This window comes from Perca fluviatilis, chromosome 6 (genome assembly GCF_010015445.1).
Source record: "Perca fluviatilis chromosome 6, GENO_Pfluv_1.0, whole genome shotgun sequence".
Lineage (NCBI taxonomy): Eukaryota > Metazoa > Chordata > Actinopteri > Perciformes > Percidae > Perca > Perca fluviatilis.
In genome coordinates, this window is record NC_053117.1 from 8989967 (window position 1) to 9016255 (window position 26289).

Here is a 26289-nt window from a genome sequence, read left to right on the forward strand (position 1 = left end):
TTCAATTGTATGAAAAAAATAACAATATCCACTTTTATAAAATGGATAGTGTTATATTATATATTTGGAACGTACATTAGGAATCAAAGAAAGGGTATGCAGGTTCATCTGACAGAAGTGTGGGGTACCTCACACTTCCAAAGTGGCATTGCCATTGGAAATAAAACTTAATCAATGAATGGCTACTATGACCGTTACATGGGAGTACGGGCGGAAAATAGCAATTGTGCTAAAACCTGGCTGCAATGCATCTCTCCTTATTTTTATACAAGGTTAATATTTAATTGTGCATTGTCCTGTCTAAATAAAATGACAATACATGTAACTGATATATTATCTTTAATAATAGGTGATATGCTGCAGTTGATTTACTGTATTTTGTGTGTTTTATATATACGTCATCATCGCACTCAAGACAAATAAATGCACTATTGGACTTATTTGCACTACCACCATGACACACACTCTCATAGAGCACCTTACCTTGCATACTGAATCACAGGGTCAGTCCCTGTCCTGTCACTGCAAGCGTCTCATGCTCATACCCTTAGTACATTCATTCATGTGTATGTTGTGTGTGATGTCTTTAAGCTACTGGGACCTTGAATTTCCCCTTGGGGATCAATAAAGTATCTATCTATCTAAATTATTGTTTAACTAGTCTTCCTCAGGTTTTGTTTTTTACGTTTTTATGCATTTTACAGCGGCAGATGTACAAATGCTTTGTGTTTCTTTTCAAGGCTTTCAATTTCATGATTTGTAATTCCACAAGTAAGCTGACTACAAAGAGAAGACCTGTGCCTTCTGTATGTTAAACTGAATTCACAATAGAGATCTATGACTCTCTGTGATGAAGATACATTAATTAATAACTGACATACATAACTTAATTGTATGAAACACTATAAATAAAAAATGAATGTGTAAAACTATACTGTATGTCTGCCTTGGACACAAACATGTTGGATTAAAACCAAATGCTGCATTTAATGTCTCCTTGTAAACCGCTCGTTTAGATTTCAGTCGATGTAAATATGGATGTCGAAACAGGTTGTTTTCTCCAGCCGGCAAAATACAATAAATCCCCCTTCATCTTCATATTTATTGTGTTGTTTAAATATCTTTTTGGAGCAAACATGCTTATATTACGTAAAGTAGAAAACTAGAGCCAGTCCCAACACTCTCATGTTCTCTTTGCTTTTTCACTACTGCCATCTGTTGTTTAGTCAGTGTACAATGCAGATAATATTATTTTTTAACCAGAATCCAGTTGTGAGGACTTTAATTTACAAATAAAAAGAAGTAAGAAATTAGTTGACAGTCGAATTTAGTCAAATATTCTGCCAGTGCTTCACCCATAGAAAAGCTATAATATTTCTATGGCTACACCTTGTTCAATTGACGCCAATTTTGGGGTTTTCCGGTAATCGCAATATCTCTGACCGCACGCGAAGGCAGCACTGGGCCTGTAACTACTTCCTGTAAGGGAAGCCCAGTCAGCTGTCACAATCTGTGAAAGGCGAGAAGAGGGATCACAGGCGAAGAGAAACGCAACCAGAGCTAAAAAAAAATGTCTAGTTTTTCCAACAAGTTTAGTGCTTACACGATGACTCAACTCAACGAAATTCTGGAGGACGACGAAAAACTCACAAAAATGGTACAGGAGATGGATGAGGTATGTTAAGCTAGTCCCTTTTGTAGTCCAACGTTAGCTTCTTGCTCCTTTTTTTTTTTTTTTCTCGGTCACTGTTGTTTCCTCAGCCCTTTGTTGTGCTTTACCAACACACTCTCGGTAACAGTCACGGAAATGGTTGCTTCGAATCACGTGTGGGATTTGATCATACATATGTGTTGTCAACCGAACTTCAGTGTTCTGAAACCTAAAATATCGTACAAATCGTTAACCTTGGGACGGAGCAAGGGCTAGCATCGTCTCAAGTTTTAACTCGGAGGATTTCCCAGTTTGCGACGTTGTTGCTCCATAAAAGCGGTACTTACAGGCAGCAGACACGCGTATACACCTATGTATGAACAAGAGTACTTTTTAATAAGCATATTATTGCTGAGTCATTTTCAGGAAATATTTAAATTTAAGCCATGGCCTAGCTTCGACACTTTTTTTCCCCCCCAGACTTGTCGTCATGCCAAACTCCCAAACAAATCTGCCCATTTATGACTGACTGCACAGGTAGACCGATACCGAGGAAAACGATACTTAACACCCTTGTCTAAAATATGAATTATTAACCAGCTCTTTGAACACCAAGAACCATAAGTAATACTTACAACATTATAACAACAAAGATGTAATTCTTATCAGTAGCTGTAATGTTGAATAAAGCTATAGGTGTATACATTCTGAACGGGTCTAAAGTGATACTACACGAAGAAGGTATGTGAGGCCGTTTGCAAAGTAATAGAGACTTTCAAAGTTGCCTTCTCCATACAGACCATTGGTCCTTTTTTTTTTTTTTTTTCTTCTACGTGGCCTTGGTCCAGTAGCACAAGGACTCAGCAATTCCCAATTAACGTGTACCTGCATTGCACTTTATCACCTTGTCACGACAAGCAGCTGATAAGGTCAATTTTTCCATACAGGAAGCGATTACATTATATTATAAGCCAAAGTCTTAGACCATATCAAGAGGAAAGTGCCAACAGATTTGACACATTTTTTTTTATTATACAGCATTTGTGTTTCTGATCATTTCCCACACTGCTGCTGCTTCCAAAATGGTCAATTCCAGCATGCGCTTTAATTTACCCCGTGCGGAATCAGTCCCACCACATCCCGGTGTTGGAAGAATTTCTTCTTCTTGCTCATAAAGTGCAAACTCTTTCTTAAACTACAGTTTGGACCCATCCCTAATTGGAAACATTAAACACACATTGTCAGGACACAGGCAGTTTAGCCTGTTGTCATGGTGCTGTGTCTTCACTCTGCCAGTTTCATTTGAGCTAATTTTGTGTAAGAGTGAGGACTAAAATGTGACTAAAAAGCCCCTCTTCTCAGACCTGAGAAAAAGCTACTATATGTAGGGCTGGATATGGAATTCAATACTTTTTAGACACAGACTGAATTGCCCCCAAAGTATTGAGTATCGAAAAAATGCCTCGTCATTCAATGCCCAATTTCAATACCTAAGGAGTAAATCTCATCAGCGTCCGTGAGCCAATAAGCATGCAGCGTGCTTCTACTAAGATCTAGCAAGGTTTGTGATTGGCTGTGTAACGTTACACGTCGTAGAGGCAGGCAGGAAAAACTCTACGTTAGGCACAGAGACTGTGGTATCAGGAAAAAAGTATAGTTTAGGAACCGGTATCAAAGTCACGGTATTGATATCCATACCGGTATCAAATATTTTTGAACGATACCCAGCCCTAACTACAGCTCTCTGAGCTGGCCTTTGTTTTTTTTGTTGTCAGGTTGGTTTTGGATCCACACCCTGTCTGATTGTCTCCATAGTTTCATTTTCCACTTCCCAGTAGCTTACAGAGAGGGAGGGACTTGTTTACTGCAATGAGTTCTGAATTTAAACCGGTCATGAGATTATGGGAGAGATGGTATGGAGTGAACCTGACAAGTAAAGACATGCCTGAGCCAAAGGTGGAACTGTCTAGGGAGTTCTTTCTTTGTAATAAACTGTATGGGAACGGAGGCAGTTGGTGTCCTAAGACATTGAGTGCAACCTGAGATTTCTGAGATATTTGGACTATACAGCTGCAGTGTATATAGACCCAAACCCTTGCCTGGGATGAGAAGCTTATTGCCTACAGCAAAGCATGTGTAGCATGAAATAAGCTTCTCATTCTGCAAAAGGCACACTGAAGGCAGCCCGGGTTGCCTTTTGAATAATGCAAATGGTTCTGTCTTGAATTTGTTTAGATTAAATGCATCCTGTTTTTTCACGTGAATTGACCACACCTATACTACTGGTCCTGTTGTACACTAATTGCTACTTTTATGTGTGGATCTGTGTTATAGTAGGCTGTTAGTGGCTTGTGTTTTGAGGCAAGCTCAGGCAGCAAGACATTTCTAAAATGATATGAGCTTTTCAGCAACATTTTGACCTTCGCTGCGCTAAAGCCAACTTTGTTTGTAGGTGACCCAGTTTTATTATGTGAACACATGATGTTTCGGCTCATTTTAAGCTTTCTTTCATACTGTACATTTTGAAGCGAGTAAAGATTAAGCTGAGCACCATCTCTCGCTTCTTATCTTTTTCGAGGCCTCCACTAATCCAGGAATGGGTTTCACAAGAGCAGGCGTGCTGTAGTTCAAGGTTCAGTTGTATCAATTTAATAGATTCTGTAATGTATTGGTGCATTGCTCAATGTCTGTTTGATTGAGGAAGCTTCCAACATGTTCATGTTTTTCTGATGAATAATTATTACATTACAGATACTGGATTTTTGAGGCTGATACAAAAAATTGATATTTTGGTAAAGCTGTCCCTGACTAAAGAAATTCTTAGTCCACTAACACTCATGTGTTTGTCAACTAATCTATTGGTTGATTTAACTGTCAGATCCTGTAAAACTTGAGTTTCTCCACAAAGAATCATGCAAAAGCACAGCTTTACATCTTGTGTTTACCGGAGGTGTGCTCATAAGTTTTCTTGGAAATAAGTCGTTGAGCATGAACAAGTATAAAAAAACGACTAATAGACTTCTTTCCAAGACCAAAATGACGAAGAAGGGTGCAGCCCTAGTGATAACGATATATCAACTGATGTTGAGTCATTTATTTTTACGTAAACGCATAACATGAACAAACAATTTTGATACGGATCCCTTAGATGTGTGACATAAATACATACTGCGACTTTTCGCAGTGTCAAAATCAACTTGCCAGTGCTCTCTGGGGGACAATGTATGTGATGCCGACACTTTTTCTTAAAGGTCCCGTGGCATGAAAATTTCACAGAGTTTTTGAGGTTTTTTAACATTAATATGAGTTCCCCCAGCCTGTCTATGGTCCCCCAGTGGCTAGAAATGGTGATAGGTGTAAACCGAGCCCTGGGTATCCTGCTCTGCCTTTGAGAAAATGAAAGCTCAGATGAGCCGTTTTGGAATCTGCTTGTCATACCTCCCCTTTCTCTGCTTTGCCCGCCCAGAGAATTTGGCCCACCCATGAGAGAGAGACATCATGGCTTTCAAACGAGCAAAGTGGCAGTTGGTCAAGGCCACCCCCTCCACCTTGCCCCCTCTCTCCTCTTCAATAGCTACAGACACAGAAATGGCACATACTAAGGAAAGCTCATTGTGGGACTGGCTCTAGTGGCTAATTTCGGGAAAGAGACTTCAGATACAGTATTAGGGGACCACTAAGGTCTATATAAAAGAGACTTCAGATACAGTATTAGGGGACCACTAAGGTCTATGTAAAAGAGACTTCAGATACAGTATTAGGGGACCACTAAGGTCTATATAAAAGAGACTTCAGATACAGTATTAGGGGACCACTAAGACCTATATAAAAGAGACTTCAGATACAGTATTAGGGGACCACTAAGGTCTATATAAAAGAGACTTCAGATGCAGTATTAGGGGACCACTAAGGTCTATATAAAAGAGACTTCAGATACAGTATTAGGGGACCACTAAGGTCTATATAAAAGAGACTTCAGATACAGTATTAGGGGACCACTAAGGTCTATATAAAAGCATCCAAAGAGCACCATGCCATGGGACCTTTAATGACCTCAAACCCAGTTTATCTGCCGACATGTACATAGAGACCAATATATCTGCAATAAGCCAATATTGGCAGATATCTGTCTAGCTCTAGGGATGCAGCGGTTAACCGATATCACTATTAACCGTGCTTTAAAGCGTCTCGGTTAATTAATCGTAAAGGCTCCGCTACACCGAGTGACTTTATGTTTGTTAACGTCATTGTTAATTGTTTGTTAGCTTGTTAACGTTAACAGTTAGCTAACGTTGGCCTATTTAATCTTAACGTTACAGTTAACGCTATCTTACGATTCAACACCAACCGATGTTTGCATTTACACTGATGACAACGTTACATTCGTACGAGTCATAACTCTGCAACAGCTCAAACATGTCACGTCTTACGTTACCACGTAATGTTACAAACTTCTCTTCATCCCCTATGGGACACAAGGCTGCGCGAGATCTCTCCATCACATTTATTCCGTGGCAACACGCTGCACCTCTCCCCGTGACAGGTGCATCTTGTCGGGCAGCTCCTCCAACTTTTAGAACCACCAGGGCCGTTTCTAGTTTTGTGAGGGCCTGAAGGACAGCACTGTTGTTGCCAACTTGGCCTTTGTTTTGTGGTGTGATTCAGTGTTTCCTTTAGGATTTTTTTTTTTAGCAGTGGGGGCAGGTCCGAACAGTTAAGCACTGAAGTCGTTCTTAAAAAAGCCGACCGGATACGGCAAAAGTTGAATCTATCAACTAGCGTTGCTCTGGTTGGCTATGAGTGCAGTGGGAATTTGAAAGACAACCGTTTTTCCCGCCCCTCGGATTGAGCCCGGCCAATGGTGAGTTCCCAGACCCAACATCTTGATGTGGGTCTGACTTGTCAGGCTAATACAACTGTTGATGATTGATCATATCATTATGAAAACTTTCAAAACTGTTGCTGTGCTCTGTTTCAAAAGACGGCAACACATAACATTAACATCAGAGATCTTCAACAGGGGGCCCGTAGGGGGTCCCCAGAGTTACTGCGGGGGGGGGGGCACCAAATTATTGTAAATTTTTTGAAGGTTGTTCATTACAGAAGAATACTCTGCACATCTATAACGTGAGACAGGTGCGTCCGAGGGGGATAAGTAGGTCAAAAGTTGCAAAGAAACTCCGGCAAACTGTCTGATTTAATAGTAGGCAATGTTTCGGCACTAGACCATCATCTGGCAAAATGAATGAAGGGAGATCTTTACAACTTTTAAAAGTTTTTTTCAGTTTTAAAAATGTCTTAACATGAATCCAACAAATATAGCAATTAGAAATCAGCCTATGATAGGCTTACTGACCTATAGGTAACCATCCAAAGATGCAGTTAATTCTAAGGATTCAATATGCCACATGTATGTTTACCATTAAAATTTATGAAATCATACCAACAAATATTTTAATAGCTTAGTATTCTATACACTGAAAAGGTATGTATAAAGGCTTTAGGCCTCCCACACGTTATAGTAGGCCCAGTTTAATATGCAACTTAAATGTATACAATATATGTAGTAGGGGGGTCCCTGCTCTGTCTCTCTCTCTCAGTTAAGGGGTCCTTGGCCTAAAAAACGTTGAAGATCCCCTGATCTAGAGTGTTTTATTTTATACATTTGGGGGGAGGGAGTTGGGTCTGGAACCGGAGGGGCGCCGGTTCAAGTCCCCGTACGGACCGAAGTACGGAGTGTGGACTGCACCTCCTAGGCACTGCCAAAGCGCTCTTGAGAAAGGCACCTATAATCGTTGCATCCCTATCTAGCTCTAATACTAATATATTTCGATTCTTTTCTAATATAAAATGTTATGTTTTTAGCCAAGAGTGGGGACTAAGGAGAACATCACCTATTTACTTTTTATAGGTCACAGTTCTTGAGCCAAAGTTTGGTTTCAAACTCGTTCCGTTACCCACTTGTCTGTGTAACAAGTTACATTTTTATGTGGCTTTAATTGTGGTTACACAGAACAAAGTAACAAGGAAATGCATCTGTCATTTGAGCATAACAATTACTAGAGCAAAGTGGGCTTCAATGTTAGAGGTCTTATTTTTTTGTTGGTGGCACATTGGATCACATATTGTGGGTTATTACACTATCTCTTCAAAATGTAGGTCTGTGGTCCATCGAGACAAATTCTTTAAACCTACATTTCCTGTGATTATTTTATCCTTTTATGGAGAGAGTGAAGCATTCCCCCAGCAAACAATTAACGTCTTTGGTTTAACGGCACAAGCCTGCAGTTATAAATGCTATTTAAAGGTCTGCCTCCTCAGCGGGCCGCTATGGATGAGCAAATCGGCTCTTGCAAAAGGGAGGCCACCTCACCTCAGGATATGATGGTGCAAAGTGCAGTGGTAAATAGACATATTTAGCTGCTTTCCTTCATAAAATGTTGTTTTCTGTCAGCCCAACACCCAAATAAGGCCTGGCTCAGTCCGTTTTAGAAACTGTTACACAATTAAGACCTACGCTACAGTGTATTTTTAGAGTTTTCCTACATATTCTCGCCCAATCCTGGTAATATTTGCACATTGTTGGTTGGATGTGTTAAATGAGTCGTTTGAAAAGTAGCAGGAGACCTTTTTTTTTTTTTTTTAAACTTCTGTCCCCCGCTGTTCACACAGTAGCATGTTGTTCTGCCAACTTGTCTTGCTGCCTTCAGTGAAAACTTGCATTAAGGGCACACTCCATCAATTTTTACATGAAGTTCTGGTCTTGGAATTAAAACTCGGAGGCTGACATGAAAGTTCTTTTCCTCTGAAATATATGACATGAACACGGCAAAACTAAAAACATCGTTGATGGCTCCTCTCAATTGAGGTGTCCGAGTAAACTATAATAGTGGCCGTACGCGAAATGCATCACTATTTAAAGGGTAACTACCGTTTTTTTCAACGTGATACTTCTGAGCCTGTCAGTGGCAAAACAAGCACTTTGGTGAAGGTAAATAAGCTGGTCAGTTGGCCTCTAACTTACATTGTAGCTTGTTTTGACGCTGCCGACTGCAGCCATCTTGCTTAATACTGCACCAATGTCAAAGATTGTCTTTCCCATCATTCACTTAGACACAAAAACAGGAAAATAGAGTCCAGGTTGAAAAAAACAGTTACCCTTTTAAGGGCACTACATTCATAATCAAACATTTTATGAGTGTCCTGAATTTTGAGTGACATGTTAATAGTGCCCATTAAAAAAGATTAAAAAAAAATAAAAAAAAATCCCCAATCTGCATTACAGCGATGCAATAGTGACGCAAAATGATGAACACTGCACAGCATTGACAATAGCAGGGTCCAGGTACTGGCGCTCGTGAATGCATGATTCATGTTATTAGATATACCTGGCTGGGCATTTCCTGCTATGACATGTAGTTTTCGGGTCTGTCTTTCCCCTACTGCTCTTAAGTGCTTAATGCTGCATACGCTGAAATAAGTCACGTTACATTTTGTATAGTTTGGATTTAACCAGACCGGTTCAACAAAAATAATAAATTGCCGCTGTCAGTAATGGCCCTGCAGGTGATTTAAAGCCTATATAGTTAGGCCTGTCACGATAACAAATTTTGCTGGACGATAAATTGTCCCAGAAATTATTGCGATAAACGATAATATTGTCATCGAGAGACCATTTGCATCTAATATAATGATAATGGCATAATAATACAGGTACACCTTTTCAAAGATCAATACACTTTTATTTCTAAATAATATTTAACACTGGAACTGGAAGACATTTTAAATATCCAGAACATGTCTTTGATCTCCTTTAGTATGTCGTCTTTCACGCTGATGTACAGTTGTGGAATTGTTTGTGACACGTAAGTTCTCAGACTACAGACTCTGTACTACATTTTACAATTATTTAACTCTAAATATTAAATTTAAATAACATATAATTAATAAATTAAATCTATCTGTATGGCTATCTGCCACATGGCGAGTAAATGTACCAAAATAGTTCTGTTTTTCAGTCTTCATTTTGGCGAGGGTGCGGCTTCTGCTCCTCTTCAGGTCGGAGCCCTTGGAAGCGGACACACACACACACACACACACACACACACACACACACGGTGCAACTCTGACATACTTTCCACACTCCGTGTCCGCGGACAGCTGTAGGCTTGTACCGTTAATGTTCTGTGCATTGTCGGAAACATGCAGCCACTTTCCTGAAACCGCTTGCGAGACTGACCAGCCGGCGTGTATGTCCGAGCCCTCTCCACAGTCTCCACCTGCAGGTTGTCAGCTGAGCTGTGGTTTGGATTGAAAGGGAGAAACGAGACGCCAAATAACACGGTGGATATCGCTCATATAGGCCTACTTTCTTTTGGGGGACGCCTTAACTGCAAAGTGCTGCGGGAAACCCTGCTCCAACTCTCAACTAGCGTTTGTCTGTCTCTGTCTCTCTGTCCGCAGTCCCGCCCCCACAAAGACCATGCGACTGACAAGAGGGTTCACTCCTCGTTCGCTAAGGAACCGAGTGGTCCTCCAGTCTCTTTGGTAGCGAGAAGACGAGGAAAACAAACAAGCATGCAAATGGAAATTATCGCGGCCGGAAAAATTATCGAGAGCTCATTTTTTTTTATCGTGGCGATAACTTCGATTTATTGACTATCGCGACAGGCCTATATATAGTTTTTTTTTTTTTTTTTTAACCAACCTCTGTGTGTGTGTGTGTGTGTGTGTGTGTGTGTGTGTGTGTGTGTGTGTGTGTGTGTGTGTGTGTGTGTGTGTGTGTGTGTGTGTGTGTGTGTGTGTGTGTGTGTGTGTGTGTGTGTGTGTGTGTGTGTGTGTGTGTGTGTGTGTGTGTGTGTGTGGTAATATGTTGTCCAGGAGAACTACCACAAAGGCATTTTGAGTGCTTTGCCAGGTGTTCTTTGTTTAAATGTCTGTTTTTCTGTGGACAGATTTTGTCACCGCAATAGCGTCACAACCGTGCAACATCCAGTCACGAAACTTCACACAGGTGTGCAGTTGCAAAAATAAACACAGAGTTTGAAGATGGATGTGGTCCGAGCAATGGATGTGGTCCCCCCCCCCCCCTGCACACACACACACTCTTTAGGTACTCTGGTGGGTAACCTTGCAAGATACAGTCACCAGCTTTAACAGATGTGTGGTTGACATCAAAATAAAGGCTGAATTAGGGCGCCAGAAGTACACAATTTTCCAATGGAATAAGTACCTACACCCGACATGCAGCTCAACCTCCCTACCTGGCGGCTGTGGCTCAGGTGATAGAGCGGTTGTCTACCAATCGGATGGTTGGTGGTTCGCAACCTCAGCCTTAGTGTATGAATGTGTGTGAATGGTGAATGGTTCCTGTACTCTGTACACTGTTTGAGTAGTTGTTAAGACTAGGAAAGCAAAACCTTTCTTTTTAGTTTTCTTTTGAATACAGGTGTGTGTGTGTGTGTATATGTATGTGTATGTATGTATATAAAATTATTTTTTGTTGGTCTTTGTTAAATTCTGATTGTTTTAATTTGGTGGTTTTAAAATTTTTGTTTTGTTCTGCAACATTGTTGATTGTTCGAGATAAATAAATAAAATTAAAATAAATAACGATTTAAAAAAATATTTTTTTGACATGTTTTTGTAGATGCAGGAAGTTCAGCAGAGCAAAGAGGAGACACTGGTCCACAACCGAACCCTGGCAGAGCAAAACCTCATCCTGCAGCCCAGACTGGAGCACAACAAAGAGGAGCTCACCAAGCGCTACAGCTGTCTCCAGGAGAGATTTGAGTCCTATCAGCTTCGCAAATCCACCCTAGGTACGGCCGCAGTACAGCTCTTACAAGAAAGCGAAACCTTTCTAGTGATCCTCTGTGTCTCGTAGGGCTGTCAAAACTGGCCAAAAAACGACATGCAAATGTCCGTTCTAAAAAAACACATAGGTTTGACTATATTCAAATCATCTTTTTGCGCGCATATATAATGTGAAAATTTGATCACATTTGTCCTCTGTCCCTCCCTCTCTCTGGAGCGTGCAGGAGGCAGGACATTCCGCCGATTGCGCCACGACCACGGAGCCGTTCGTTATTGGTTCACAAACCAGTCTCTTGCCGTTCCTTGAATAACGCTGACGATTTCTGTTCCCAAATCTCGTTGTCTCCGGTTGGACGTTTTTTTTTGGTTTTTTTTGGCATCTTCTTCTTCACCTTGTTTGTTTAGTTCCGGTAGCGGCATGATAAAAACGTCTTATACCATGGTCTGGGTGAATACTCGATTCTGATTGGCTGCAGGGTGTCCATTAAAAAGTGATGTAGGACACCTACTAAAGGAGCTCCGGTGAAACTGTCTGTTTACTGTTCTAAATGAATGCACTACATTAAATCAGAAAGGAAATGTGGATTTATTATTTCCAACTCGTCCTCTGAACACCACAGGATGGCGCTAAAACACACATGCTGCAAGAAGTAAGTTCTACTGCCCCTCTGGAATAACGTTATCTCACATCCCGTTCACTGTTCAGCTCGCTGCTTGACCCCACAGTCACATTAGCTACAAAAGAGAGCGACATGCACTCGCTTGTGGGCGCTCCTGGGCGTGCCTAGCCTACTCCTGGTTGCTTGGCAACAGTAAACAGAAATTCTCCGGTGCTACCTTCAAGCACGTCTTAAAAGTTACTTCAGAGGTATTGTTAAGTCACAAGAACGATGTTTTTGGATTTAAAAGTATTTATTTCTCGATAAAAGTAACAAAATATGAGATAAAATGCAAAACTTATCAGATATATACAGAAATACGTTGTTCTAAAGCGTTTTCCGCCATCTTGAATTATTTTCTTCGACTCGAGCCACTGACCTAAGTCACGCGGCCCTCACGCTCCGATTGGCTGTCGCTTTGTCGCATCGCTCAGCATTTGCATAAAATAGACTTCATGTTTATTTTGGCCCTGCCTTGCTCATGGCAGCGGCGAGCTCGTCGCTTGCCGCTGGCAAACGGCCACTCCCGTTGAAAATGAATGGTAGCCTGTCGCTTTGTCTCTGTCTCTTGTAGCTAATGTGACTGTGGGGTCAGGCTGCGCCGCTGCAGCCGACAGTAACATTACACATCGCGGATCAAATTCTTCGTAAAAGTCGTTATATTGTTTTGGGGGCAATGACATGGCTGGGTAGCTAGCTTGTCTTGTTGTTCAACATACTGTCAAATTATTTTTACTGATTGCCAACTGTACACAATGTTATTGACTTTGGATCTTGCTAGCATAACGTTAGCTTTCTGGCTCATAGCTAAACTGAGGGGTTCTATCAGCTGAGCGGACTATATAAATATCTCCGGTTGCTAAGGGAGGCAAGTCGTATCTAAGGTCCTTCCTAATTCCTGGTGGAGTGAACAACGTTTGCATTGCATAAGAACCTGATGGATGGGAATGATTGTTCCAGGTATTAGTCAAACTGTCAGGCGTAACCAGGGAAACAGAGTTATTGTTTGGATAAACTTTTTAGATTTCGATTGTAAAACTAATTAAAATATGAACTAATGTTTTAAAAATGTTATTTGGCAAGTGACCATGGTATAAGCGGGTTAATGCCCTTCGAGGTGTCCATTGTCAGGTATTAATGGACGACGGCGAGGCGTGAACCGTACGACGCGCAGCGCAGTTCAGTGGGCAGTCATACCAAGAAAAGTTATCTGGCGATTTGGCGCAGGGGAGTGTCGGGGGTGTGGGGGGGTTTGACGTCCTATTGTGTTCTTATCCCCCCCCATCAAAGCACAAGTCGACTTTATATTTCACAATTGCTGTTTTCCGTCAGATCGTTTATAGATTTTAACGTTTCTGACAGGGTCCCCGCGGGTTTTGAAAAGTCTTGAAACATCTTAAATAAAAATTTAGATTTTTAAGGTCTGAAAATGTCTTTGAAATCTGGAATTTACGATAAGGAGGTCTTAAATTTCATGTGGGACCGAGTCCGACTCGTCGTCCGTTTTGTTTGCTCTTTTTCAACCGCAATTTGACCAGAGCACCATCTGGGGGCAGCACTTTGATCTATGTGGGTGCAACTTGACAAGCAGGCGATTGATGAGTCGGTCTCAACTTTTCGCCGCAGGCCCGCTGCGTTTCTTTGAGTGTCCCCTCCTGCAGCAACCCCACACCACAGCCTAAACGCACTACCCTACTACTACAAAATGTAAATAAACTAACCAAGTCCCCATGACACGAAGGACAATACAAGGGCTAGTGTCTTGAATTTTTTATTTATTTTTTGGGGCATTTTAGGCCTTTATTTTGATAGGACTGAAGACATGAAAGGGGAGAGAGAGGGGGGAATGACATGCAGCGAAGGGCCACAGGTCGGAGTCGAACCCGGGCCTGCTGCGTCGAGGAGTATACCTCCATATATGGGCACCCACTCCACCAACTGAGCTATCCAGGCGCCCGGGTCTGAATGTTTAATGTTACCCAGCTCTTACCAAATTTGAACATTCTTGTCTATGAAGTCATTAAAAACAGAGCACCCGACAAAATGTACACAGGGCACCTTACAAACTATTTAACTTTTAATTAGGGTCTCTAAAGATTTTTAGTATTATAATTTCTTGTGATATTGGTAAATCATTTTACCAAAACTCATATCCTTAAGCCCAGATATTAATATACTTACTATATACATATGATTTTAAAGATAAAAAAAAGAAACAAACAATGCCATTACACATCCACATGTATTTACATTTGGAGTGAAATCAAATATTTTTTAGTAAGGAATAGTTTAGCTTCTCTAATATTGTACTTTCAATCAAGACCGTTTCTGAATAGCAATTCCGATTGTGCCCTGCTTCCCAATTCGGTGTCCTCAGAAAACGGAACAGTCCGGGAAACCTAAATACAATTATTATTTACATTATTTGATAGTGACAGCTGAGATACAAACTGGAAACATGAGACCGATGTATGGTAAGAAACGAGAGTTCTGGGCAGTAATGCAACATTATGTACTATGCGTCTTTGACAGCTCTCAGCTCTGCATCAAAACATCCAATATGAAAATACTGATAATATGGAGAGTTTTGGTGATTGTGGTTATCTGCTTACAGTTTGACGGTGAACCTTTCCACACTGTCAGTCATCATCATAGGAAGATGAGATGTTATTACCGATTACAACTTTCTAGGCCGATTCCGATTTTCTTTGAGTTAGGCCGGCCGATACCGATTTTAGCCGATTCAGATTTCATATTTTCTAACCACTTTACAGCACACACAAATATGTATTGTCTCTCTTTTCTTTAATAGAACATTTTGCACAGAACATAGAACATTATTTGAACAGATAATGGATCACTATAAAATAGAACTATATAAATTACTCCTGGTGTGAGAAATTCACGCACATCTAAAGTGCAACGTCAGAACCATTTCCTTCTTTTCACATCCAATATCCAACAAAAAAAAATTTGTTTTTGGTGTCGTCCCTCCACGCCCTACTTTTTCCTTGCAGGTGGTTGCATATTGCAAACTTGTTATCTTCTGCACACACGCTGAAGAATTTCCAAACAGCTGACATGTTGCAGGTTAATTCACGAGGTTCCCTACACGTGCGAGAATAGCGGCGACACGCACTTCACACCGCGAGCGGGTACGCGCCACACACAACGGAAAAGTTGAGAGGAAGGGAAAAAGAGACTGTGCCGTCGCGTCCGTGTGTGCGTCCTTGAGAACTGTAACTCGTATAACTTATGTTGTCAGTTAATTGTAGCGTTGACCGGCATGAAATCGGCATATGTCAGAGCCGGTCGTGGCTGAGCACGTGAAAACCGGCCAATTCCGGTCACCGGACGGTCTATCGGTGCATCTCTAGATGTTATTCAGACACGTTGTTTGTTCTTCTTCTGCGTGAACACGCGCTGAACAGACTTGTTTGACCAGTTGTCATGTTTCCCATCAGAGGCTGTAGCAGCCCTTTGTACCAGACGCCCTGATGTCATGTTGCTGCAGGCAGTCGCTGTGATTGAACTTGGGTTGAGCAAGTTCTCAGATCAGATTTACGTCTCCACTGCAAAAGGCTTATGGCTATAATAACCCTTACTGACGCACCTTCACGCTACTTCCTAGCGTGTGAAGAAAAGGGAATGACAATGCTTGTGACCTTGTTGACGCAGCGGTTGCCAAGCGACCCTCTCAAAATAGCATGCCAACCATTCACTACTCTGCTACGCTGATAAAAGTTTGACTCTGCCTTCTTCCCTGCAAGGCATGCAGACTCTAAAAGCCCGGTGCTGTCATGTATACAATACACACTACGGTTGTCACAGACTTTGCGTCAAGGCCAAAATAGATTTTTGCAGTCTGTGTGTTTGGCTGCTGTCAGCAAGTGATGGCTTTTGTCGAAATGTAGGTTATTCCCATGCACTGGCCGTCCTAGTTGTGGGTTTGCTGCAGAGCAGCTGGGGAAGGACAGCGATGCTCGGAGCTGAGAGAAATGTAGCCGTTTTGACCCAGATGAAAGATCCAACCCACTTTATGCATTAGCTCGCTCTGTTGTCGTTTTCATACAGTTACACCGCCAGCATCGCCCTCCCCGACCTTTTCTCCAGGAAATGTGCATCCTCTGCGTTGCCCTTCACTGTCCGTTGGGCCCTGGAGGCCACAATGGCAGGGCAGCCCCATCACCACCCCCATCCACTGCCTCTGAGAACGGCTGCCCACACCGGACCATTGTGCTGCCAGGCAAGCTGGTGTAAAACAGCCATGGTGGGAGTGGTGGATGATGGGGTTGGCATGCAAGGGAGTTGAGAGAGAGATCCCGGATTCACAGCAGAGGTCGATGTGGATTCATTTACTAAATGGCTGTCTCATGATCTCCAGGCCCAGGCTGTGTGTTTTGTTGCTTGACAGGCTCTCCGCTCAGCCAAAGAATTACAGCTTTGTATCGAGGAGTGCTGCTGATGAGAGAGAGAGAGAGAGAGAGAGAGAGAGAGAGAGAGAGAGAGAGAGAGAGAGAGAGAGAGAGAGAGAGAGAGAGAGAGAGAGAGAGAGAGAGAGAGAGAGAGAGAGAGAGAGAAAATAGGGAGTTCACCCTGGAAAAAGGCTGTGTTAAGAATGAAGCCTCTGTCTTTGAATGTTTTTCGATTGAATTTAATCTCTGCCAGTAAAATGTGCCAAACCATCATAAGGTTTTGGCATCTACAATATATAGATACAAAATATTACCAGTAAATTTGACAGAAATCTTGGTCTGGCTAATCGTTATCCCTCCCAACCATTTTCTTGGCTCATTTAATTTTTTCATAGCCAGTCGGTGCAGAAATTATACAACAAGTTGCATAAGTTTTTTGTATGCCCAATTTTCCCTAATGAATAAGCCTGTTGCTTTTATTGCTTAGTTCAAAAGTGATACACCAGCATTATAAAGTTGTGTGAATTTTTAACTGCGGTGCTACATCATGGATGTTCTTTATTGGTGTGCTCAATAGCAGATACCAGACTTAACAAAGTGTAGAGCAGAGCGTAGCTTGGCCAGGCCTTTTGTCAATACTTTCTTTGGCCTTTCACACCCTAACTCTGTTTAACCCATAATAACCATGGAACATGTTAGAAATTCTGAAGTGACCGAGTAGTTGACAGACGACAACAGAGAGCTGTACTTTGACTATACCCAAAGTATATATGATATAATAAGGGCTGGATCCGAATATTTGGATATTTGTTCGATGGGTAGGTGTTTGATTTTCAATTTTGGGATTCAAATATATATATATATTTTTATTTTGAATGTGCATGCAGGCTGAAATTTACTGTGGTGTTTTGTAGCTGCTGGTTAATTTATGCAGCGCTATGTCGTCCATCTCAGCCAAGAACGGAGAAATGTTGAGTTACAAGCAAGCAGTCTGGTGTTTGTAAAAGTCTGTATGGTTGTATTGCTTTCGCCGCTGCTTTTAACCTGAGAATCTGCACACCTGAGAATAAGGTAATCGGTATGGCTTGGCTTTTAGTGGAAAGTCTACTTTTTAGCCATGCTAGCAGCATGGCATTAAGGGTCAAGATGTTGGTCTGTCAGTCTACTAAATGGATTGGCACAACATTCTGACATTCATGTTCCCCAGAGGATGAACCCTTATGATTTTGGTGATTCCCCTGCCTTTTCCAATAGCCCCACCATTAGATCGACAATAGTGGTTTCGAGGGAAATGTTTCAACAGCTATTTGAAATAATAATAAAATGAGTGCTGCACATTATTATCGTCATTACAATATTAACTGGCGTAATACACATAGCGTGAAAGGCTGCGACATATCGTGAAAGACACTCTGAACACACCGAACAGACTCGAGTCACTGACCTCGCCAGACTGTCCAACGGCCGATTATCGGCTCGGTGTGTCAGCAGCTTTAGGCATGGGCCAGTTTACGGTTTCACGGTATACCGCGGTTTGAAAAAAATCACGGGTTCAAAAATTCCTCAAGGACAGAAAGTGCAGTTTAGAAATCCCTCTCCCTGCCAGTGTGCAGTGTGTTTAAAAATAAAATACATTGTGTTCAATGGAAAAAAAAAATGTTTTTTACCCAGACATTTCTAAAATAATACGTTTTATAGCGGTAATTGCAGTACCGTGATATTTTTGCTGAAGTACCGTCAGAATCTTATACCGGCCCATGCCTAGTTGGACTGGAGTCTCTCCTGTAATTGGAGATCCACTATATTGTGTCGAGGCTTGGTGGAATGAAGGCCAGTTGACAATGCTATAGTGGAGATCAGTAACTAGCGATGTGCCATTGGTCTTATCGCCAGAGTGCCACTGTGTGCGAATGCAATCCCAGGTATTGGTGTTGACTTTCAGTCCTGCTTAGGAACACAAACAAAACCGGCTCCCTCCTCAGAGACACCCAGCCAGTTTCAGTTGACTCTGTGGGGCTTTTGCAAGTTCACAGCAAACACAGAGGCGTTCTGGCTGTTTGGATGTGTCAATCACACGACCAAGACTAGCGGATTTCACATATCCTGCCTCAGCTTTTGAGTGACAGGCTCATTCAAATCTTGTGTAACTAACATGTTCATTTCAGGTTAAGAACTAAGGGAATGTTTTGGGGGGGTTTTGTTTGGCGAGTGAGCTCCTTGGTTAATTTAGGCACAGATCGCACTTAATCTACAGTGCATCTGTGTTGCCTCGAGCGCTGTGTCAACGGTACACCAGTTTCTTGTGACTCGAAAGTGTTGGAAAGATTGTGTAAAGGATGTGATGAATTGTAGTTTTGTAATATTGCAAATGAGGTTTGTAGCTCTGGTTCACAGACAAAATGGCCTTTGTTGCAAAAGCTTGCAAAACAGAGTAAAATAACTAGTTGTTAACCGATGTATGGTTTTTTTTAATGGCCGATGCCGATATTTAGAGAGGAGGTTGGCCAATTGCGGATATATAATGCCAATGTCATGATGTTGTTTTTGTTTACAACAAATTAATAATAATAATAACAAATTAAATCTGCAAGCAGAGATGAACGGGCCGTCGCGCCTCCCTGCACATCGGGGCAGTGGCGGATCTCTGGGCGATCTGAGGGGTCAGAGTGTGCAACACTGGAAATAACATATTGCAAATTTTGTAGCCAAGTATGGCATCAAATTTATGCAACGTGATGTCATGACTTTGCGTAAACGTACACGCCACTTTCCTAAAGCCAGGTGGCGTGTTATCTGTACGCATTTTGAGCTATCCGCATGTATATCTGCGCCGAATACAGCGGACGACAGTCTGCAACGTCACAGCGTAAACATACACGCCACTTTCTAAAGCCACGTAGCGTGTTATCGCGAGACTACGGTTGGGTTTAGGGAAACGTCACACGCGGGTTGGGTTTAGGAAAAGGAGAACAGGGTTGGGTGAAAGTCCTGTGTTTTACCCATCCTCCACCCCGACCAACTTCCCTACGTGGATTTTTCACCTTTTCATACTACTCGCTACGGCGTCAATTCACACGCAAGGTAATGTAAGTCAATGGAGGCCAAACGGCATTGATAAACACGCTAAAAAGCGAGTATGCATCGGCAATAATGGCATACGAATTGGCGTGTCATACATACGCCACTTCATGAGATCAGTCTGAATTTATGTCCTATTGTGAGCGCACTGAAACATGCTCATAAGAGAAGTATATTATTTCACACACAGATTAACTGCCACTCGCACGATAAAAGTCCTTGTGCACCAATTCAACAACAATGTCACTGTCAATCTATTTTTTTTGTCTGCGAGTGAGAAACAAAATGTAGGGAGAGGCAAAGAATGGTATCCTTTTTAACCATCTGTGCTCATGGAAGGGAATACAATTCACGGAGAGAAGGAAGAGTTATGACCATATCCAGGCACTCGATGTTGGTTACAAAAAATTTAAAGGCCTTTTAATTCATTTGGCAAGACATTTAAAAGCCTTCCTCAGGGTGTAGTGGTAACATTAGGTTCATTGTGTTGACGCGTTATTACAATTTCATTTTATTTCCATCAGAAATCATTCAGTGAGCGTTAAGAGTAATGTGGCTCTTGCAGTTTCGATGAAAATGTGATTTAAGAGCAGTTTGACATCCGTCCAGCGTGTGTTTTTAGCGTTGCTCAGTTTCGGGTCCGTCAGAATAACATTTCTGCTGTCTCTCTGTCTTGTTTCTTAACAGACCACAAGTCAGGAAACACCTCCCTGGACCTTTTGCTGGCCCTGCTGCAGGCGGAGGGAGCCAAAATAGAAGAGGAGACAGAGGTAAGCATTATACTGCTCTCTCCATGGATGACGTCATGTATGTACCTGCCTTTACAGTTGTTGTCGTCCTACTCTACAGAGGCTTCGTTGTTCAAATGTAAGACTCTTGTTGGAGAGCATGTGGGCAGAAGAATGACTGACTACCTAAGATGTGAAAATTATCCCTGCAATATCTTTCTGTCCTGTCTGTGCTTTTGATCGGTCAATCAAATCATGAAGGCGCTTCTCCTGTTTTTTTTAGATAATGCTACATTTATACCATAAGAGAAATACTACAAGGGCACTACCTGGGTTTGTTGTTCAACCTCCTGAATTCTGGCATCACCCACAAGGACATTGTCATCAAAAATTTGAGACACCAGGGGCCTACGCCTACATTACATCGTCTGATTTATCAATTTCTTCTTGTGCTTGAGAATGTGTGTACATTTTGAAACACTCCTGATTATGCACCCCGGAGGTGTAATCGTGGTGTAAAAAAAAACGATTCCTAAAATGCAGAAACGCAAACAAACTCCGTCAGCCATGTAAGCATAGTTGATAAATTATAAACTGTTATTCCTTCACATGTATTTCTGTTTTTAGTTGGAAAACAATGCAATAATACTTTCAGAGTGAAATGATGCCAATGATTTTGTTTTTCGTCTAGTTTCTCTGAAGGCAGGCATATTTTCTGTTGCGATGCAACTGTTGAAACGGTCAAATAGCAAATTGGAACCAAACTCGTAATCTATAAATTGCATTCAGGTGGTACTGTACCCAATGTCTATTTTGTGTACTGCAATTCTTTGACCGTCCCATAACATTAAATAGTGATGTCGAAACGAGTCGGCTCCATAAACGAGTGAGAGACTATTTTCTTTTTTTCCATTTCTTTTTTTTTAAAGCTATAGTGTGTAGTTTCTGTCACCCCCATGAGGAATTCTAAGTACCACTAACGCCACTGTTGTTGCATCCACATGACACACACATGACACAAGCCTTCTTCCCCCGCCCCCACCCCCTCCCACGCAGTTGCTAGTAGCCAAGGAGGACACGGAGGATTAAATAAACATGATGGACTCTTCAGAAGAGGTCATTATCTGCGCGCACAGTCGTCAGGACGACAACAATTTCTAAACACAGCCATACTGAGAAATCCAGAGAGAGTTGTGTGAAACGGATTGTCTTAACGAGCAACTCATTTGGCAATGGCTTGAATGTAATGGGCGTTCATTTATATAAAAAAAGTTACGTATTATAGCTTTAAATAAATGAGTACAAGACAGAACAATAGGATGATCCTATAACGTCTAGTTAAATTAGTGCAGTGCCCATTCACAACATGCCTGTTCTGAAGGGTCGGTTGCTTGGCCTGCTTGCTGCCTTCTTCGAGAACCCTTCGTCTCATCGACTTCACACTGCGAGGGTCCTGAGCATTACACCTGCCATGACAGAGTTGCGTCACATACCCGAGTCGCGGCTACTCATTGTCAGGTTCACGTGAAAAACATTAAGAGCAGACTTTACTATTAGGCAAGGTAGGTAACTGCCCGGGGGGCCCGAGGCAAAAGGGCCCCAAACAGCTATAAGATTATTTATGATGTTAAGATATGAAAAATATTGAATATGTTACTATTTTAACTCTTTAGTACCCTGAAATAACTTACAGAAGGCCCCCAAAGCACTTACAAAATGTGGCCTTGTCACCCTCAACGTCGCGCCGTTAACACTGGTCAGCTGGCTCTAAACTTGGTGTTGAATGAGAGTCCAAAGGCACTTCTCTATTCTCTCTCTGAAACTGTCACACATCTCTTTTACTTCTGTCAACAGAATATGGCTGATTCATTCCTGGATGGTGACATGACCCTGGATTCCTTCGTCGATGCCTACCAGAGCAACCGAAAGCTGGCCCACTTGAGAAGGGTGAAGATCGAGAAGCTGCAGGAGATGGTGCTGAATGGTCACCGGCTCCCCCAGGCGTCGGTCCCTACCTCCCGATCTCAGGACGTGTCGGCAGCAGCCAGACCCCCCTCCTCCTCCCTCCTCAACGATGCCGGCAGCAGCTCTTCCCCTGTCGCCCAGCCGAGGAGGAAACCCCCACTTCCTCCATCCCAGCCGGCCCCACTTCTAAATCCATCTCCAACCGCGGCCCCCCAGCCTTCTGTTTTCTTCTCAGCAACGCCATACCCGCCGATTCCTCCCAGAACAGGCCAACCATTCCCCAACGTCCCCTCTGGCTACCCCACCCACCTACTATCTCAGTACCCCCCAGCTTTGCCTCAAAGGCCCCCACCCCGGATGGCCCCGCAGCCTGGCTTCATCATGCAGTAGATAAATGATATTTGCCACTCAGAGGACACAGTGCGTGTCGTGGACTTTTCACTCCTGGAACTCCTCTTGAGAACAAGTTTTTTCTATGACGTCCGGCTTCTTCGAATATGAGCAATGACAACGCAAGAAGGCGGACCTGCACAGGCTGGGGGTGGTCACGTTCGGCTGAAGCAGATCTCCAATAACGTCTGTGGGTTCGTGCTCATCTCTCACTCCCAACAACACTCCCAACAACAACAGCAACAACAATAAAAAAAAAACGGGACGAGATCGGCCTCGACTCTCACCAACCCGAGTCCCTTCAGTGGAAAGGTCCAGTGCAGGCTGCTGTAGTCAGCCAGTGTCAGTCCATGGGTCACTGGGCTGGGACTTGTCATTTATCAGCACCTTCTGTCTCCTGGCAGTGCCCTCAGCTCTGCATTCCAATTAGTCCCCCTCTCTTACCTCCCTTCAAACATGCTCCTCAAGCTTTTATGGAACACTAAAGTCATTCAAAACAGGGTTTGATTAGTCATTTCCATCTGCAGCACTAATACTAATTTACTGGTAATGTATATGCAAGCAAAGAGAGACCCTAATTACTGTGCAGTAATCCCAGAATATATTCAGGCATCTATGCCTCAATCTATGCTGTGATATTTTTATTATTTTTTTTTTTTAAATATAAAAATTCACAAGGTACATAGAAATATTTGAGTGTCAGCTTCTTTTTATGTTATAGTACTAATAGAGTTATGTTAATGATAGCCAGGATAGACTGATTAACATGCGTAAAAGGAGGGCTTTGGTTGGTGTATCTCTTCTTCAATATGTGGTTGTGTCTCAAGAGTCCAGACCTGCCTGGTCCAAGATGGCTGACCTGCTGTACTCGGTCCATCTCAGAGCGAAAGTCATAAAGGGAGTTGAAGGAGAGGACCAGTGGCTGAACTATTGTAACAAATGACTAGGCCTGTTGAGCCTTGCCTGAAATGAAGGATCCTTTGTATAGCCATACAAGTACACTTTTTTTTGTGGGTTCCTGTTGTAATGCAACACTCCTTTTTTATAATGTCCTTTGTCTTAAACTCATTTGGGATTGGAGATGATGCCAACAGTTCTTCTGGATCTCCTATGGTCCTGTTCAGTTTTCTGTCACACTGAGCACCAAAGATTTCCCACATCACTCTGTGTTCAAACAATTTTTTTTTTTTTTAATGTAGGTGAAACATTTAGTGAGATGATCTACTATTGTTCCCAACATATCTGTTTGTGATGTTGAGCTCAAACACTCTGTAAACATGCAAGCGAGATTTCTTCAAAAGAAACTTGCGAGGTCAAACTGGCTTTTGGGAGGAAAGTTTTTTTTTTTTTTTTTTTTCGGTGTGTTAGAAATTCACTTTTACTCCTCCCAAGTGCTGTAGCTGTGCACTGTTGAAGAGCCATGAGTGCCTACACTTGAAGTGACGTTGATCACGTCCTGCTGACTACTCCATGTTTCTCTATGCTCCTCTTCCCAACCCAAGAACAAACTGGCCAAGTATTTGGTCTTCTTCCCCCTCCTGCTACTGATTTCATGTTCCACCAGATGGTAGAAAAGAGTAGTGTGTGATTGTTAACTGTCAGACTGCTTTCTCACTAGAAACAGAAGGCCAGAATCGAGCGATACTGAACATGTGCCAGAGAGACAAGGGACGCCCTCAGGCTATACGCCTGGTGGTGCTTGTGCATCTCTTCCATTCTTCCTCTATTTGTATTGAGGTTTGCCTGGGGGTGAATTCAGAGATCTGTGCATGTGTTGTTGCTGGGTTTTTTTTTGTTTTTAGTTGATGAAAAAACAGGGCTCCAAAATGTTTTGTGTCATATCTTGGGGATAATACTTCACCTCAAGGCAAAGAAGTGGACCACAGAATGGACAAAGCATACTTGTCAGCAGGCAAAACTACAGAAATAGCTGAAGCTAAAACATCAACATCACCATGAGCCAGCATTTCTAACAACTAACAATAGATGATTCTTTTGTGCATGGCCTTTGCTCTTTGTGTCCAGTCTGAAGATTCCTCTTTAATATATATATATATTTTTTGGGGGTTGTGTTTAGCTGTTGAGCTGCTTTTTACGTTTGAACTGATCCTCTGTCCATGGTTTTATATGTGGTTGGTGATATTTTCAATGTAATGTTGTAGATGATTACTTATAATGAATGTTTAAGTGGAATTTAATGCTATTTTCAAGTTCAATAAATCTCATTTTTTTGTATCCGCTTTTATCCAGTTGCTTTATTAGGCTTTATGATAACCATCGCTAATAAATGGTAAATTGATAGTTAACTAAACTTGAGTTAATAGTTATTTTACTGTCAACTAACAACAAAATGATCATTAATATTTACTAATTAATACGTATGCTATAATTTGATATTTTAATTTATTGTTGCTCACATAACATTTTATATATTAAGTATTTGTTAATGATTAAGAAATTCTTTATAAACCGTCAAACATTATTTGGATGGCTCTTGTAAAGTTGCATCTGATTAATATAATACTATCCATCTATTTTGTTAATGATAGATATTTATTGTCCCATTAGGGAGATTTGTTTTCACGGTCGGTTTCATGCACGCGGCAATATACACAGACAAATACAACAACAGATAACATTAAGACAGGTTTATAGACCCATATAAACAAGCACTTTTACAACAAAGACACCGGATCTGTGCGAAGTCAGTGAGGTGGTTTGTTCAGCAGTGCTATGGCAGAAGCGTCAAAACTTCTGCCAAATCGAGTGCTTCTACACCTCCGAGTCCCGTATCTGCGGCCAGATGGCAGCAGTGCAAAGTGTGGATATAGAGGGTGATTGGTGGCGAGGGGCAAGGCGTGTGATGGCTCCATCGTTTAGGTCTGAGATGTTGGGTGTAGGGGAGCTGATCATTGGCATCGCTGGAGGCTACGTGTGTGTGTGTGTGTGTGTGTGTGTGTGTGTGTGTGTGTGTGTGTGTGTGTGTGTGTGTGTGTGATCTTGGTGCGTTTTGTTTTTGTTAGGAATGGTGAGCATGTGGTAGAAACAATGGAACGGTACAGCAGGATGGGTTGGATTATGCTTTTGTAATGTACCAACAGGAGGTGTTGTGGGGCAACAGAAAGTGCTCTTGAGTTTACGGATGACATGTAACCTCTGCCGAGATTGTTTGTGGATATCAGGGACGTGTTGATTCAAAACTGAGGTTATTGTCTAAAGTGAGTCCAAGGTATTGGAATTCGTCGACCTTTTCTACGGTCTATACGGTTAATAAAGACATTGTAAACCATCTATACACATTATTTAGCTAGCTATTATCAGTGTACAAATAATCAAATGATCACCTCTTATACATGTAGATGACCAAAAAGATGTAATGTTACTTAATGCTTTATAAACTATTTATTGAGCATTAACTTACTAAAATAAGCATTAGTAGCAACTTTATAATAACCATCCAATGTTTATAGATGGTTTACAAATCAATGAATAAGATTGACAAAGTATTAACAATCTATCTAAATTTATAAACTTATATTTTATATGACACTAAACTAATGATAAAATAACATAAATTATAACATTAC

At 41.8% G+C, this 26289-nt stretch overlaps 1 protein-coding gene across 1 annotated transcript; it reads left to right on the plus strand.

The window, feature by feature from the left end:
* The first annotated feature begins 1474 nt into the window (after nucleotides 1-1474).
* On the plus strand, nucleotides 1475-24937 carry vps37ba (VPS37B subunit of ESCRT-I a). The gene is made up of 4 exons (XM_039803658.1): nucleotides 1475-1675; nucleotides 11301-11472; nucleotides 20307-20389; nucleotides 22202-24937. Exons 1-4 carry the CDS (start codon nucleotides 1571-1573, stop codon nucleotides 22700-22702), a joined length of 861 nt encoding a protein of 286 aa, XP_039659592.1. The 5' UTR covers nucleotides 1475-1570; the 3' UTR covers nucleotides 22703-24937.
* Nucleotides 24938-26289: the final 1352 nt, after the last annotated feature.

Excerpts from the sequence above, each read along its gene's own strand:
- vps37ba (XM_039803658.1), top strand. The coding sequence starts at position 1,571 with ATGTCTAGTTTTTCCAACAAGTTTAGTGCTTACACGATGACTCAACTC. Across the intron at positions 1,676-11,300 it reads TGGTACAGGAGATGGATGAG|ATGCAGGAAGTTCAGCAGAG; the intron begins GTATGTTAAGCT and ends ATGTTTTTGTAG. Across the intron at positions 20,390-22,201 it reads AAATAGAAGAGGAGACAGAG|AATATGGCTGATTCATTCCT; the intron begins GTAAGCATTATA and ends TTCTGTCAACAG.